A 14,825-nucleotide genomic window follows, 5' to 3' on the forward strand; every position below is an offset into this window, starting at 1 on the left:
ATAATGTCCAGCCAGTAAGCGATTATAACACAATGTGAAAGCAAAAAAAGGCATTCAGCATCTGTAAAGCACATTGGCCCAGTTTCATTATTGCTTTTGCGACTCTTTTCTGGCGTATAAATGGTTATAATGGTGACTTTTACGTTTGCTCTTCATTCTGTATTGCATTTGGACGTTTTCTAAGTTAACTTTACTTTGGTTTTGTCTTTTTTGGGGGGGGGGGGGGGCATGGTTTTGGCCATAATTTTGGCTTAATTCATCATTTGTGACTTTCTGAAAAGTCTGAATTTTGGCTCCATTGTTATCCAGTACCCCGATTGACTACAAAATGTGTTTTATTTTTTTATTTTTGCGCAGTTAAAGACTGTGTGACATTTTAAAGGATTGTGTGACTTTTTGCTCTTTTCAAGGTGCAAAAAAGGTAAAAGACAAAAAAATAGCATTGCATTTTTAAATGTGTACCAAATTGATCAACTCGCGTGTGCCATTTATAAGAATTTGGAGCAAAAAGGTAACAATCACAAGACAGAAAAGTCACTTTAAAAAAAGACTCAAATGATGAATCTTACGCGTTGTTTTTGAAAAATTGGTGCTGTCAATATTTTGAAGTTAAACGATCTTGGCCAAAGCTTTCCTGTTTGTCCTTTGGTCAATATATTGCACAAATATGTCTGATTTCCATAATTCGTGCATATTCTTTGCCAATTGACATACATTTTGTGCAATATTTCTTGCAAAGTGAAACGTGTTCACTAAGATTTGTCTTTATACTTAAGAAATATTTGTTGGGAACTTTTTTAAATTTTTTATTTTAATACTGTCAATTTGTTTTCTCTCTCAACCAAATCAAAAGGGAGTTTTACCTAAGATACCTTAAGTGCATGCCAACTACTTATTTATGGGAAGAACATCTTTTTGACATTTTTTACATTTCATTATAAAATCCCTGCTGTTACATGAGAACAAAAGATTCATGAGCATCTCTTATAAAAAGCATTGAGACATCCCTAAATATCCACTGCCAGAAAGCCTGATGAGAAAATAAGGCTGTTTATGAAGAATAAATGTTTCAGCTAAATGTTATAAGCAGAATATTCTGTAAACTCTCCTGCTGAAGCTTCAATAAAGAAACTTTCTTTATTTTTGTAAACCGATTAAAAAGTTTATTTCTAAAATTTTCAAAGTGTGATCTTTAATATATTAGTAGTAGTTAAATTGTCACTTCCGTTTTTGTTGGTCTTTCACAATGTATTTATTTGATACAATTTAAAGGTGATACCAATAGGTCTCTGTCTGCCAGAGTTACAGTAGCTTGCGAAGGTATTCACCCCCTTGGCATTTCAGTTTTTCTGTCTATTTTTTGTGTTTGCATCAGTTCATGTAAAGAACATGTCTACGACTGTGAACATTTTGGTTTTCGTTTTTATTTTGAAGCAAACAACAAATAGGACAAAGTAACTGAAAACTTCAGTGTGCATAACTATTCGCCCTCCTAAAGTCAATGCTTTGTAGAGCCTCCTTTTGTAGCAATTACAGCTTTGGATAAATCTCTGAGCTTTCAACATCTTGTCACTAAGATTTTTGCCAATTCCTCAAGGCAAATTGCCTCCAGCTCCCTCAAGTTAGATGGTCTTCTCTGGTGAACAGCAATATTCAAGTCTGACCACAGATTCTCAATTGGATTAAGGTCTGGGCTTTGACTAGGCCACTCCAAAACATTTACACATTTCCCTTTAAACCACTGGAGTGTTGCTTTAGCAGTATGCTTTGGGTCTTTGCCTTGTTGGAAGGTGAAGCTCCGTCCCAGTCTCAAATCACTGTCAGACTGAAACAGGTTTTGCTCAAAGATATCCCTGTATTTCGCACCATCAATCTTCCCCTCGACTCGGACCGTTTTCCCTGTTCCTTCTTCTGAAAAACATCCCCACAGCATGATTCTGCCACCACAATGTTTCCCTGTGGGGATGGTGTTCTTGGGGGTGATGAGCTGTGTTGGTTTGGCGCCAGACAGAGCGTTTACCTTGGTGGCCAAAAAGTTCAATTTTGGTCTCATCTGACCATAGCACCTTCCTCCATACATTTATGGAGTCTCCCACATGTCTTTTGGCAAACTCAAAACTAGCCTTACAATTTTTGTGTGTAAATAAAGGCTTTTTTTCTGCCCACTATTCTATAAAGGCCACCTCTATGGAGTGTACGTGTTATTGTGGTCATATAGACACATACTGTAGTTACTGCTTGGGAACTCTGCAGTTCCTTCAGGGTTACCTTTGGTCTCTATATTGCCTCTCTGATTAATGCCCTCTCTTGGCAAGTTTGTTGTGGTACCATGTTTTTTCCATTTGATGATGATGATGGATTTGATGGTGCTCCCGGGGGTCGTCAGAGATTGGGATATTTTTTATAACCTAACCCTGACTTATACTTCTCAACAGCTTTGTCCCTGACTTGTTTGGAGATCTCCTTGGTGTTCATGGTGTTGTTTGGTTAGTGGTGCCTCTTGTTTAATAGTATTGCAGCCTCTGAAACCTTTCAGAAAATGTGTGTATATACTGACAGGTCATGTGACACAGATTACATACAGGTGGACTTCCTTTCACTAAGCATGTGACTCATGAAGGTAAGGTAAGTGCTTGCACCAGAAATTTTTAGGGGCTTCATCGCAAAAGGGGTGAATACATATGCACATGCCATTTTTTAGTTATTTGATCCTATAAATTTAATTTATGTCTATATTTTTCTCATTTTACTTTGCCATCTTAGACTATTTGGTGCTGATGCATCACACACAAATCGGATTGCCAAAATATTTAAACACCGGTTGTAATGTAACAAAATTGCCGAGGGGGTGAATACAAGCTACTGTATACCAAGAGTATGCACTTTGAGGACAAGTTTGGCTACTAAGTATCTGAACCTTTGTTTTTGTATAAAATAAAGTAAGCTGCTAAGCTATACAGTGCTATAAAAAGGATATGCTTCTTCAGTAGTTCTCAACCTGTGATGTGTGTTCTCAAGAGGTAATAGACAAAATCTAAGCCTGCCATAGTGTCCAGCAGTGTTTGATTGCACATGAAGTCTTAAGAGTTGCTCCTTTCCTATGTATCTCCTATGTTGTGATTATCCCACCAATGCTGTTAAGATTTCCCTCCTATTTAGGTATATCCAGGGAAACTGGTGGTGATTTTTGTCATTACATATTTTTGTTAGGGGCATATCCTATGAGTAGGTGTGGATAGACATCAACTGTTCCCAATTGGACAATTGACTAATATTGTTGTATGCCAAGTTCTTTTGTGATGTTCATTCTTTTGACAGTAAGAAAGTTTTGCATTCAAATCTGATGAAATCTGTGATGTGGACCTTTTATAGTTTCCTTAAGGTTACCAATTTGAAACTCCTGATCACTTGGGGGTACTCTGCATGAAAATAGAATAATAAACACTACAACTACAGATGTGCATTTTTTTATCACTTTAATTGCTTTGAAAATTACTGGCAGATCTAGCCAAACTTTTGACATACAGTTGCATACTTTTTTTTCCCTCTGGAATACTAAAAACAACTGCACAACAATGGGATAGAACTAAAATTGCAAGCACATGCCATTTGTTTTTATACACTTGCTGACCTCCACATTAAAAGGGTGGTCAGGCCTTAGGGTACAAGTCTGCAGTCACTCTAACGCATACATGTCAAACTCCGGCCCGTGGCCCAAATCTGGCCCGCAGAGTGGTTATATTTGGCCCCCCGACACCAGAACCACCACCCCTATGTGGGTCCATTATTCTGTATGGAGGACTATGTGGGGCCCATTTTTCTGTATACTGTTGGACAAAGTCACGGGTCAAAGTTTTTCATTTTGGCACTCTGTGTGTTTAAGTTTGACATCCCTGCGCTAACGCCCGACAACCCTTTAGGATATGTGCACACGAAACGTTATTGATGCGCTGTGAAAACGCTTGTTAATAGGTCTGCCACACATAATATGGAAATTTCCGCTCAGGATTACCATTGCGGTAAAAACCGCAGCATGACCATTGTGTGGGCGTTTTTGCCGTCAATTTGCGCCCATTGACTATAACTGAACTGCATCAAATCTGCAATTATAATATTTATACCTGCGGATTTGATGCGTTTTCAATTAAAGCCAGTGGCCGCGAATTCGCAGCGGAAACGCGCTGCGGGTGGTACTCGGGTCGGGAGAGGAGGACTACTACTCCTCTCATCCGAGCAGTAGTCTTCTCCTGGTCCTGGTCCCCGGCGATGCTCTCTCCCTGGCGCTCGCTCCCAGCAGTATACTGTGTTTCCAGGAGGTGATGAAGAGGTAGTTATCCAGCAACTCGTGAAAGTGACTTAAAAAATAGCCTTTATTTTGAAAAAATTAAAACCATGAGACCATGGTGCAAATAAAAGCGTATAGAGGCTTACGCGTTTCGGATACGTAGATCCTTATTCATAGCATAATACAATGTTGAAATGGAAAAACTTTTAAGGCATATGGAGAAAGTAGCCGCCCACCGACATCACCTGTTCAGAAGCTCAATTACACGAGTCCAGAGTTTCAGAAAACTCAGTTTTAACCCTAAATGTGCTTCCAGGACCTGTGGTTACGTGAGCGATCAGCTGATCGCTCACGTGACTTCACCCTGGGAACATTCTAAAGATTGCTGATGTCACTGCTGTTAAAGTGACCCGGATCGCCGTGGGACAATCGTTGGCGGTACGTGGACTGCGTCATGACGGCGGACAGGTGAGGATTATGGTTGGTTTGTTTTTTTTACTTTTTTTTTTTCAGAAGATCGATGGCTTTGCGGACCCAGTACAATAAAAAAAAAAAATTAAAAACCGTGTGTTTATTTCATTAAAATATTTTATTCTGGTCGTGTATTTATTGAAAAAGCGGCAACCATTTTACTATGCAGTTAGTAATGGGGGCATTTTATAGATGTGAAGCCCACGTTAATAATGGAGGACATCAGCCGCCAATACAAGGCTGACGTGAACTCCAACCTTATTACCCCACTCGCCACCGCAACAGGGTAGTGGGGAGAGCGGAGGCTAATGGATGTGCCATTTCTGGGACTGCTAGGGGGTGATATTAAGAGCCGTGGAGGGGGCTAGCATTCATGGCCCCTTCCCTGGCTATTAATATCAGCCCGCAGCTGGCTAGTTTAGCCTTTTCTGGTTAGATTTTATAGGGGTGCTCCATGTCAATTTTTTTCTGGGGTCCCCCTGCAAACAGCTGTAGGCTGATATTAATAGCCAGTGAACATTTTTGGCTAATGGCCCCTTCCCCGGCTACTAATATCAGCCCCCAGCGGTCGGCTTTCCCTCTGCTGGTTATAAAAATGATGCGGGAGCCCACAGCATTTTTTTTTTTTTTTAAATTTTAGGCTGTGTACCCACGATTCAGACTTACCAGCGCTTTGGACTCATATTTTTGCTGCGTCCAAAACACTGCATTCTATTGAACACAGGAAAATCCACAGGTGTTCACTGAACTATGCGTATTTACCGCATTCAGTACATTCTAGTGGTCAAATTTATGTTGCGGAGACTAGCGACTCCACAAGAGAATTTGACATGCTGCGGTCCTGAAGGAACGCCGCATGTCAGTGTCCGCGGGTGATTCACAGCCTCTGATGCACGCATAGTGGACATGGGATTTCTAGAGATCCCATCCACTATGCTGTAACATCTGGATGCTGTGGGTTTGATGCTGTATAATCACGCAGCGTCAAACCTGCAACGGCTCGCGACCATGGCCACGTACCCAAACTCACTTGCAGCATGTCAATTTCTGTAGCGGACACGCTAGTCTCTGCTGCAGATTTTGACCGATTTGAAGTGTCATTATATGCGGTGGATTCACATTTACCGACAACAAAAGTGCGGCATTAGAACACCGCGTTTTGGATGCAACAAAAATACACTGCATCCAAAGCGCTGCTGAGTGCTGATCCGGGGGACATAGCGGCTAACGAACCAGCTGTGAGCTGTTAATTATAGCCAGGGACCATGTTTGCAAAGGCACCTTCCCATGCTAAAAATAGCAGCTCTCTGCTGCCGCATAAATTACATGAATAGAAATGCTAATGAAGATTGGGTGAATGGGACTAGCTGACACCCAGCTTTTTTGTTTGGTGATGACAAGGTGTCAATCAAACCTTTTCATGACAAAACCTAATTAAAGTAAAGAGTTAAATAAACACGCAGACACATTCTTTAATCCATATCCTCACCCCAGTTCTGACGGTAATCCAAGGGTTTAAGCAATGTCCCACCAAATAACTTTATTTAGCTCCAAAAAGCATTCATTGATGTACAAAAACGTTTAAAAAAACGCGTCAAAAACGCCCTGAATTTCCACAGCGGTTTTTCTGCCAAGGAGATGCAGAAACGCTCAGGAAATTTCTGCTTCAAATCCTGATCGTGCGCACATAGCCTTAAGGTTAAGTTTCCTTGGTGAGCTTTTGGTGAGTTCTTGACTAAGGATGAGCGGACTTGTGGATGTTTGGGTTCATCGGTCTCTTTCTTTCTTCCAGCACTCTGAACACTAAAACGGACTTCCGAGAGTTCAGAGTTCAGGTGTTCCGGTACGAACCCTAAACTTTACAGTTCGGGTTTTCTCGTCTCTATTCTTGATTCTGCATATTTTTTCTGTGCAAAAAATGCTGCACTTTATAGTTTCAGCAAAGTGGATGGGATTTATATAAATCTCATGCCTACTACTATTTTTTTCACTGCATAAACTGACCTGCAGTTCATCTTTGAAATCTGAAATTCTCTTTTTATCAACACATGACTGGATCAATAATATTTTGTAAAAGCAAATACTGAGAAGTATGAAAAATAAAGCCACTTAGTTTAAAGAAAAACTCTCGCGCGTTTTTTTTTATATCATTTCAGTAGTGCTATTAACGTTCTGTCCCTGCACCCAATATTATACTCCCCACCCACCGTCTTCAGCTCTTCCTGGCGTCAGTCTAGTCCCGCACCGCCATCTTGTGGCAGCAACTTCTGACTAATCGGAAGTCACAAGTGATGGTCACAAGCTCTCAATGAAAGTCTGAGAGCCTTGTTCTATCTCTCATAGACTTACATTAAAAAGTAACCTGCTGCTCGCTCCAGCAAACACTGGAGCGTGCCGGCAGGTCACAAACTGCTGGAGACTGACCGGAGCAGATAAAAGGTGAAGATGTCAGCTGGTAGATATGAGCGTAGGGGCAGCGAACTCAGATTAGAAGCACCACTCCAGCACTGCAATAAACAAACGCTGGAGTGGGGTTTTAAAACGTACCAAAAATAGACAAAAGCTGCAAGGCCAAAAAATGCTGTAAAAACCCACGTAAAAAAAACACAAATAACCTAATTTACCTAATAGGTGCAGGAAATCTGCAACATAAAAAAACTAATTATTCGAATTAATCCTAATGTTTTTTGTCCACCCATAGAGATATTGCATGTGAAGTCGATGATGCAAAACCAATTTTGCCTATATTATCTTCACTATGGGCTGTAATCACTGGACTAGAGGACTGTAAAAGGGTTTTCCAATAATAACTTTCCCTCCCCATTGGCTTCCATTTGGTTGAAATAATAAACTCAGATGTTGCACATCCTTCCCAGCTGTGACCCTCCATTGCTAAGCCCAGGCTACAATAGCCAATCACTGAGCGCAGCGGCTTGTGTTGACTTCATCGATACTAGCTAGATTATTATTTTTACCTAACGGAAACTGATGGAGCGGGAAAATTTATTTCGGGAAAACCCTTTCAACCTGGGGAATACTAAGATTCGAATTTAGAATTGTGAGGATTTTACCTTTATTGTAGTAAAATGTCTGTGTGTAATTACATACATCAGGCAACTGTTCCGATAACTGGTTACCACTATTTTCACATAGCTGAACCATAAAGATTTGAAGAACAAAGCTTTCTTCAGGGCCATGGTGTCGGGCTGTCTGCTTTTTCTCTCCATTTGTCTCCTCCTATGAGCTGGTTTATTGATCTGTTATAGCATGAGGCAATCTAATTCTCTACATTAGTGTTTGAGATCTATGCCACTTACTTCCAAAACATTTCACTTAATAACAGCATGTTTTGCCTGTTTTTGAAGCGATTGATTCTTCATACAGGTGTACATCAAAGATATATGTGGTCACACGTGTAATTTCCAGCATCTTGCTGTGAACATGCGAGTGTAATTCTGCCGAGCACTCTAATGTAGGACTACAAAGCGAGCCAGCCTGCCATAGTAACATTACAACTGCTAGATTTTTTTTTTTTGTGCACAGATAATTTTCTAGAATTACTGATGCGTGATTATTATTTGAAAATGGGATTTTACAACTAATCGTGGTCTGTTCTTTCTGCAGTTAATAAAGATGAACATACATCTGTGTTCTGGGTGCTATGTAGCATTGTACTTGCTGCAATTGCCATGTTGTGTAAAGAACAAGGAATAACTGTTTTGGTAAGAACAAGTACATTGGTAAAATTACTGCCCAAAACCCAAACCTGCGTCACTGCGGTAAAATTATGTACAACACTGTCATTCTTTAATCACAAAAAACCTTGTTCCTGCTGAAGATCTATGAACGAGTGCTCACTATGCAGCTTTATACAATCCGAATAACACCAAAAATTGTTTGATTTTATTAATGTTGAATTTAAATATTTTAGATTCTTTATTTTTCCATTCAGGCTGATGGTCTCTGGAAGTAACAAAAGATTATTGTCTTTCCTAGGGCCTGAATGCTGTTTTTGATGTCTTTGTAATCTGCAAGTTAAACATGCTGGAATGTATCCAGAAGGTACGGCACAGGGACAAAACCCCAGAGGTGAGTGTATTCAATTTCCCATTCCCTATTCAGAACAGATTCTGGGCTCCTCAGTTACTGCACAGTGTGATCTCATGTCTGTCGCTCAGTTTCATTCTTGAAAGAAGTCCTTTTATTGTTGAAAAAAAAATCCCTTCTGCCCTTTGATTTTGATGTTACTGTGGGAATACATAGTCATTCTCATTTTGCTAGAAAGTAGCAAAAGCCATATTTGCAAGGTGTGGTTGGGAAGTAGCTTGGAATAAAACACTATTCTTGTTTGAACACCGCACAAACAAAAAACACATTTCAAGAATAGAAAGGAAACAAGTTCATGGATAAAAGTGACCCAGTATATGTAAACACGTACAGAGGCGGCTGATTGTCATGTCTCAGGTATCTGCTCTGGAAGAACAGGACAGAGATCTGTTTAGGATGATGCAGATTTAACATATTGTGAATACTGATAAGTTCTGTATTTTCTTCCCTTTCTGTAACAGAATTTTTTATTTATTAAAAAAGGCTTGCTTTCACGAATTAGTCTTCTGGCCGCTGGGGGTATATGCATGCTATATGTACGATGGAGTATTATGGGCACAGGACCACCAGCATTTACTCATGTTGACAACCCAGCATCTTTTGCGGAGACCCTTCTTGTAAGAGTAAGTTTGAAGCTTAATTTATTATACATGGGAATCAGTCCCGCTGTCCAGTAGTTAATTTTTTTAATGACCAAATAGAAAAAAAAAAATCTAAATAGATATATAGCACTCAAAAAACGAAAGTACAGATTTGTCAAAGGTTTAAGAAATTCATTTTGATGGTTTTAACTTTTTTGTCCCCTTAATAAACCCTGTGTATCAAACTTTATTCATCACAAATGGCACACAGATATAGTGCATAATGTGTAATTAGCAGGACTAAACAATGAGTCTGAGCAAGAGTAATCAACTTTCTTCCTACTCCACTAGCTTAGACTAATGAGATTGGGGTATTACCAGTGAGCTGCTCTATCGTGACCCGGTCCATAAGGTCCAGGAGGTTTGTGACCTTGTATAATTAAAATCCACTTATTTCACATTGGTAACTAAACTCATTCAACCAAAGGAATATACATATCCTTCTTACAATGCTGGAGCTCACACTTTTTAATTTGTAAATTACTGTACAAATGAAAAATCCAAACCAAGCAGATTATTAGTAAAGTGGCAACCCCTTTAGCTTGTTCAGATTAGTGGGGGTGATCTGATATTGATGGGTAATGGGCCATACTGAGGTTTATTAATCAATAACAAACTCCTGGTAAAAAAAAAAAACACCTGATTGACCTACACGGGACAAGATTAATTTATTATTATTGCAGAAAGTATACACAGCAGTACATTACTCTATTTATAAAACATTTCCTATAGCACTTTTTTTTTTATTTTAATAATTCAACTAACAGAATTGGCTTCTATATAATTTTATTATAGAAGACCTGTAGCATTACAGTGCTTGCCCAGCTCAGGGCCAGAATTAAAATAACAGTGCATTCTAGCCTCCAGCAGCGGAGTCCTTACATTGAGAGCGGCACTGCTGTTCGCTGCGGTGGCGTGACATTTTGTCACGTGCCGACTACAGACAATGATCGCTCATTTTCTGCAGCCGGCATCTAACACAACAATGTCATCACCGCCCTAACAGCAAAGCCGACATTGCTTAAACGGCGCCACTGCAGGAGTTGAGTATACACTGTTTTTATGTTTAATTCGAATCCGGAATTGATTTACCTAAGTTTGTCCAGTAGTGGACATCCGCTTTTTGTGCAGATTGGTGGGGGGCAAGATTGGAAGACCCCCAACAAACACTCAAAAGACCTCTGAGAAGTGCAAACCACGGGAGACAAAAAAGCACAGCTCCTTAGGGATCAAGCGCACAGAGCAAAGTATGGATGCAATAGACAATCATAGGCTTTCTTTTGAGTCTGTACTCCACATGAGCTGTGGAGTACCTGCCTCCTGAGGTGCACACTTTTCAAAGCTCTTTCGAGCATGCAGGCCTAAAGACCTGGACCACGACAATATGGAGGCAGTTAAACGGCCTAAAAAAAGAATGCAAGAAAAAAAGTTGATAAATTGCACTGGGGGCGGGGCGAGGAGTGATCAAAGACTTAGAATAAACAAGCCCCACTAAAAACTTTAACCTATATTACAGTCATGGCCAAAAGTTTTGAGAATGACACCAAAATTATATTTTCACATGATCTGCTGGCCTCTGGTTTTTATTAGTGTTTGTCTGATGTTTATATCACATACAGAAATATAATTGCAATCATATTATGAGTACCAATAGGTTATATTGACAGTTAGAATGAGTTAATGCAGCAAGTCAATATTTGCAGTGTTGCCCCTTCTTCTTCAAGACCTCTGTAATTCTCCCTGGCACGCTCTCAATCAACTTTTGGACCAAATCCTGACTGATAGCAGTCCATTCTTGCATAATCAATGCTTGCATTTTGGCAGAATTTGTTGGTTTTTGTTTGTCCACCCGTCTCTTGATGATTGACCACAAGTTCTCAATGGGATTAAGATCTGGGGAGTTTCCAGGCCATGGACCCAAAATCTCTGTTTTGTTCCATGAGCCATTTAGTTATCACCTTTGCTTTATGGCAAGGTGCTCCATCATGCTGGAAAAGGCATTGTTGGGCGCCAAACTGGTCTTGGACGGTTGGGAGAAGTTGCTCTTGGAGGACATTCTGGTACCATTCTTTATTCATGGCTGTGTTTTTAGGCAAGACTGTGAGTGAGCCGATTCCCTTGGCTGAGAAGCAACCCCACACATGAATGGTTTCAGGATGCTTTACAGTTGGCATGAGACTAGACTGGTGGTAGCGCTCACCTCTTCTTCTCCGAATAAGCTGTTTTCCAGATGTCCCAAACAATCGAAAAAGGGATTCATCAGAGAAAATGACTTTGCCCCAGTCCTCAGCAGTCCACTCCCTGTACCTTTTGCAGAATATCAGTCGGTCCCTGATGTTTTTTCTGGAGAGAAGTGGCTTCTTTGCTGCCCTCCTTGAAACCAGCCCTTGCTCAAAGAGTCTCCGCCTCACAGTGCGTGCAGAAGCACTCACACCAGCCTGCTGCCATTCCTGAGCAAGCTCGGCACTGCTGGTAGTCCGATCCCGCAGCTGAAACAGTTTTAAGATACGGTCCTGGCGCTTGCTGGTCTTTCTTGGGCGCCCTGGAGCCTTTTTGACAACAATGGAAGCTCTCTCCTTGAAGTTCTTGATGATGCGATAGATTGTTGACTGAGGTGCAATCTTTGTAGCTGCGGTACTCTTCCCTGTTAGGCCATTTTTGTGCAGTGCAATGATGGCTGCACGTGTTTCTTTAGAGATAACCATGGTTAACTGAAGAGAAACAATGATACCAAGAACCGGCCTCCTTTTAAAGTGTCCAGTGATGTCATTCTTACTTAATCATGACTGATTGATCGCCAGCCCTGTCCTCATCAACACCCACACCTGTGTTAATGGATCAATCACTAAAACGATGTTAGCTGCTCCTTTTAAGGCAGGACTGCAATGATGTTGAAATGTGTTTTGGGGGTTAAAGTTCATTTTCTGGGCAAATATTGACTTTGCAAGTACAGTAATTGCTGTTAAGCTGATCACTCTTTGACATTCAGGAGTATATGCAAATTGCCATTACAAAAAATGAAGCAGTAAACTTTGGAAAAATTACTATTTGTCTCATTCTCAATACTTTTGGCCATGACTGTAGATAAATATTAAAATGATCAAATCCACAATGGACCCTGGAATGCGAAACAATAACGCAGATATATTAATGTGAAATTGTAGGGTAAGTGATTAGTAAAAACATGCCAATTATTTTATTTATTTATTTTACTCCCTTATATTGCACCATTAATTCCACAGCGTTTCACGGACATTATCAGCACTGCCTCCATTGGGGCTCACAATCTACATTCCCTATCTGTCTGTCTTTGGAGTGTGGGAGGAAACTGGAGAACCCGGAGAAAACCCACACAAACACAGGGAGAACATACAAACTCCTTGCAGATGTTGTCCTTGGTGGGATTTGATCCCAGGACCCCAGATCTGCAATGCTAAACACTTAGCCACCGTGCTGCCCCTAATTATATAGATGGTACAGTGTGTCACATCCAGACGCAGTTCCCTTCGGACATGTGGAGGTTCATCAGGGAACTGATTTGTGGACCTGCTGGTCTTCTCTGGAGTCGGGATGTGACACGCTGTACCATTCAGATTAATGTTTTCTTTTTGTATTGTTTAGTAATTAAAGAGGTTGTCCACAACTTTTACATTGAAGGCCTATCCTCCGGCTCGCCCGCCGATCAGTTGTTGGCTGCTGCCGCCAGCCAGGAGATCTTATTTATAGAGCTGGCCGTCTACCTGCAGTGGCCGAGGCTTGATACTGCACTTCCTCCATCTATTCAAATTAATAGGAGGCGGACGTGCAGTACCTTGCAGCAGCCACTACAAGTAGACGGGCAGCTCCACAAGGAGGTACTGCCAGCCGCTGATGCCTGAAGTACTTGTTGATTCTCTGTATAGCCACTCAATAAACATCAATGCAATCAATTGGGGATACAGGGATAAGATGACATTGAGTGGGGCATTATATTGACTCATGTTAGGTTGCCAACCTCTGCAGTCAGGAAGGTCATTTTTTTTAGGGCATAATAGAAAGGGACGTTTTTATATTTTTGCCTTATTATTTATTCACTGGGCATCTTTCATGCATTTTCACACCTAACTGCTATCTATTGAACCCTGGTACCTGGTCCTATGTTTTACTTATATTACACCTGATCAGTTACCTTACAAATTCAGATTGATATATCTGGGTTATTTCTTTTCATGCCAGGGGTCCATTGTGGTTTTGGTAGAACATTTTCATATACTATATGGTGGCTCAGGTTTTACTAATGATTTCTGTAGCCTCCTATTAAAGTATGAGTTATTTGTATTTTAATAGGTGTTCCAAGGGGAACAATAATAAAAAAATAATATAATAATATAAAAAGACATGAATGCACCAAATAAAGCTTAATAAAAATTATTATAGCCTCTACTGCACAATGTCCATAAGTCACACACATGGTACAGATAGTGACAATCTCACCAAACACTATGGAACGTGCAGCTTGTAAAATGAGCAAGTACTGTTTTCTAAGTAAATACATTTCTAAAGGTGAAATTGACATGAAATTCTGACCATACAGTCCTGCTCATTGTTATTGGCACCTATGAAGTTTAAGTACATAATGTGGAATATCTCCTGAAAAAGAAGGAATCAAGTGAAAGTTTTCTTGTATAGAGCACTTGTGTTAAATACAAAAGAGCAAATGATAAACAATAATTTAAAACCAAAAACAATGGGAGGGAAAAATAGAAAAACCTAAAGCTTGCTGTGTCACTGGCATTGGCACCCTTTACATTAATTTAGTATGGAAACACATTTTGACTCACCTGTGGTAAATCACAAAAGAGATTCTCCTGTGATTGTCGGTGCCCATGTGACATGAATTAGTCAATGAATAAAGACTTCAGTGTTTTAAAAAGTCACATGGTAGGCCCTGGTGAGGACATCAGAACTGCTATTATTAGCAAACCAAAGACTTCTAAATGGTATACGGCCATCTCCAAACACCTTGGTATCCCAGTTTCAACAGTATGCAGTGTTATTAAGAAGTTTGCCAAGCATGGAACCATCAAGAACCTCCTTGGATGTGGGGGAAAGAAGAAAATTGACGAGAGATGTCTTCGAAGGTTGGTGCGAAGGGTGGAAAAAACACCACGTGAACCATCCAAAGGCCTGAAGGCCAATCTGGAACAGTCTGGGGTCATGGTTTCAACAAGTACCATAGGCCGCACACTAAACCAAGCAGAGCTTTATGGGCGAAGGCCAAGGAAGAAACCATTGCTGAAGAAAAGACCTAGAAAAGAACGACTGATCTTTGCCAAAGAGTA

General features: G+C 40.4%; 1 protein-coding gene across 3 annotated transcripts in view; it reads left to right on the forward strand.

Annotated features, from left to right (window-relative positions):
* The window catches only part of TMTC4 (transmembrane O-mannosyltransferase targeting cadherins 4), a 62,806-nt gene that overhangs the window by 19,332 nt on the left and 28,649 nt on the right, over positions 1–14,825 (forward strand). For all 3 annotated transcript variants that reach the window (XM_073664207.1, XM_073664209.1, XM_073664208.1), the window contains exons 6-8: positions 8,381–8,478; positions 8,753–8,845; positions 9,325–9,486. In XM_073664207.1, the coding sequence (XP_073520308.1) occupies positions 8,381–8,478; positions 8,753–8,845; positions 9,325–9,486 (353 nt within the window). The remainder of the gene's footprint in view (positions 1–8,380; positions 8,479–8,752; positions 8,846–9,324; positions 9,487–14,825) is intronic.

Source organism: Phyllobates terribilis, unplaced genomic scaffold, assembly GCF_046119375.1.
Source record: "Phyllobates terribilis strain yellow unplaced genomic scaffold, ASM4611937v1 Scaffold_2__4_contigs__length_985480577, whole genome shotgun sequence".
Lineage (NCBI taxonomy): Eukaryota > Metazoa > Chordata > Amphibia > Anura > Dendrobatidae > Phyllobates > Phyllobates terribilis.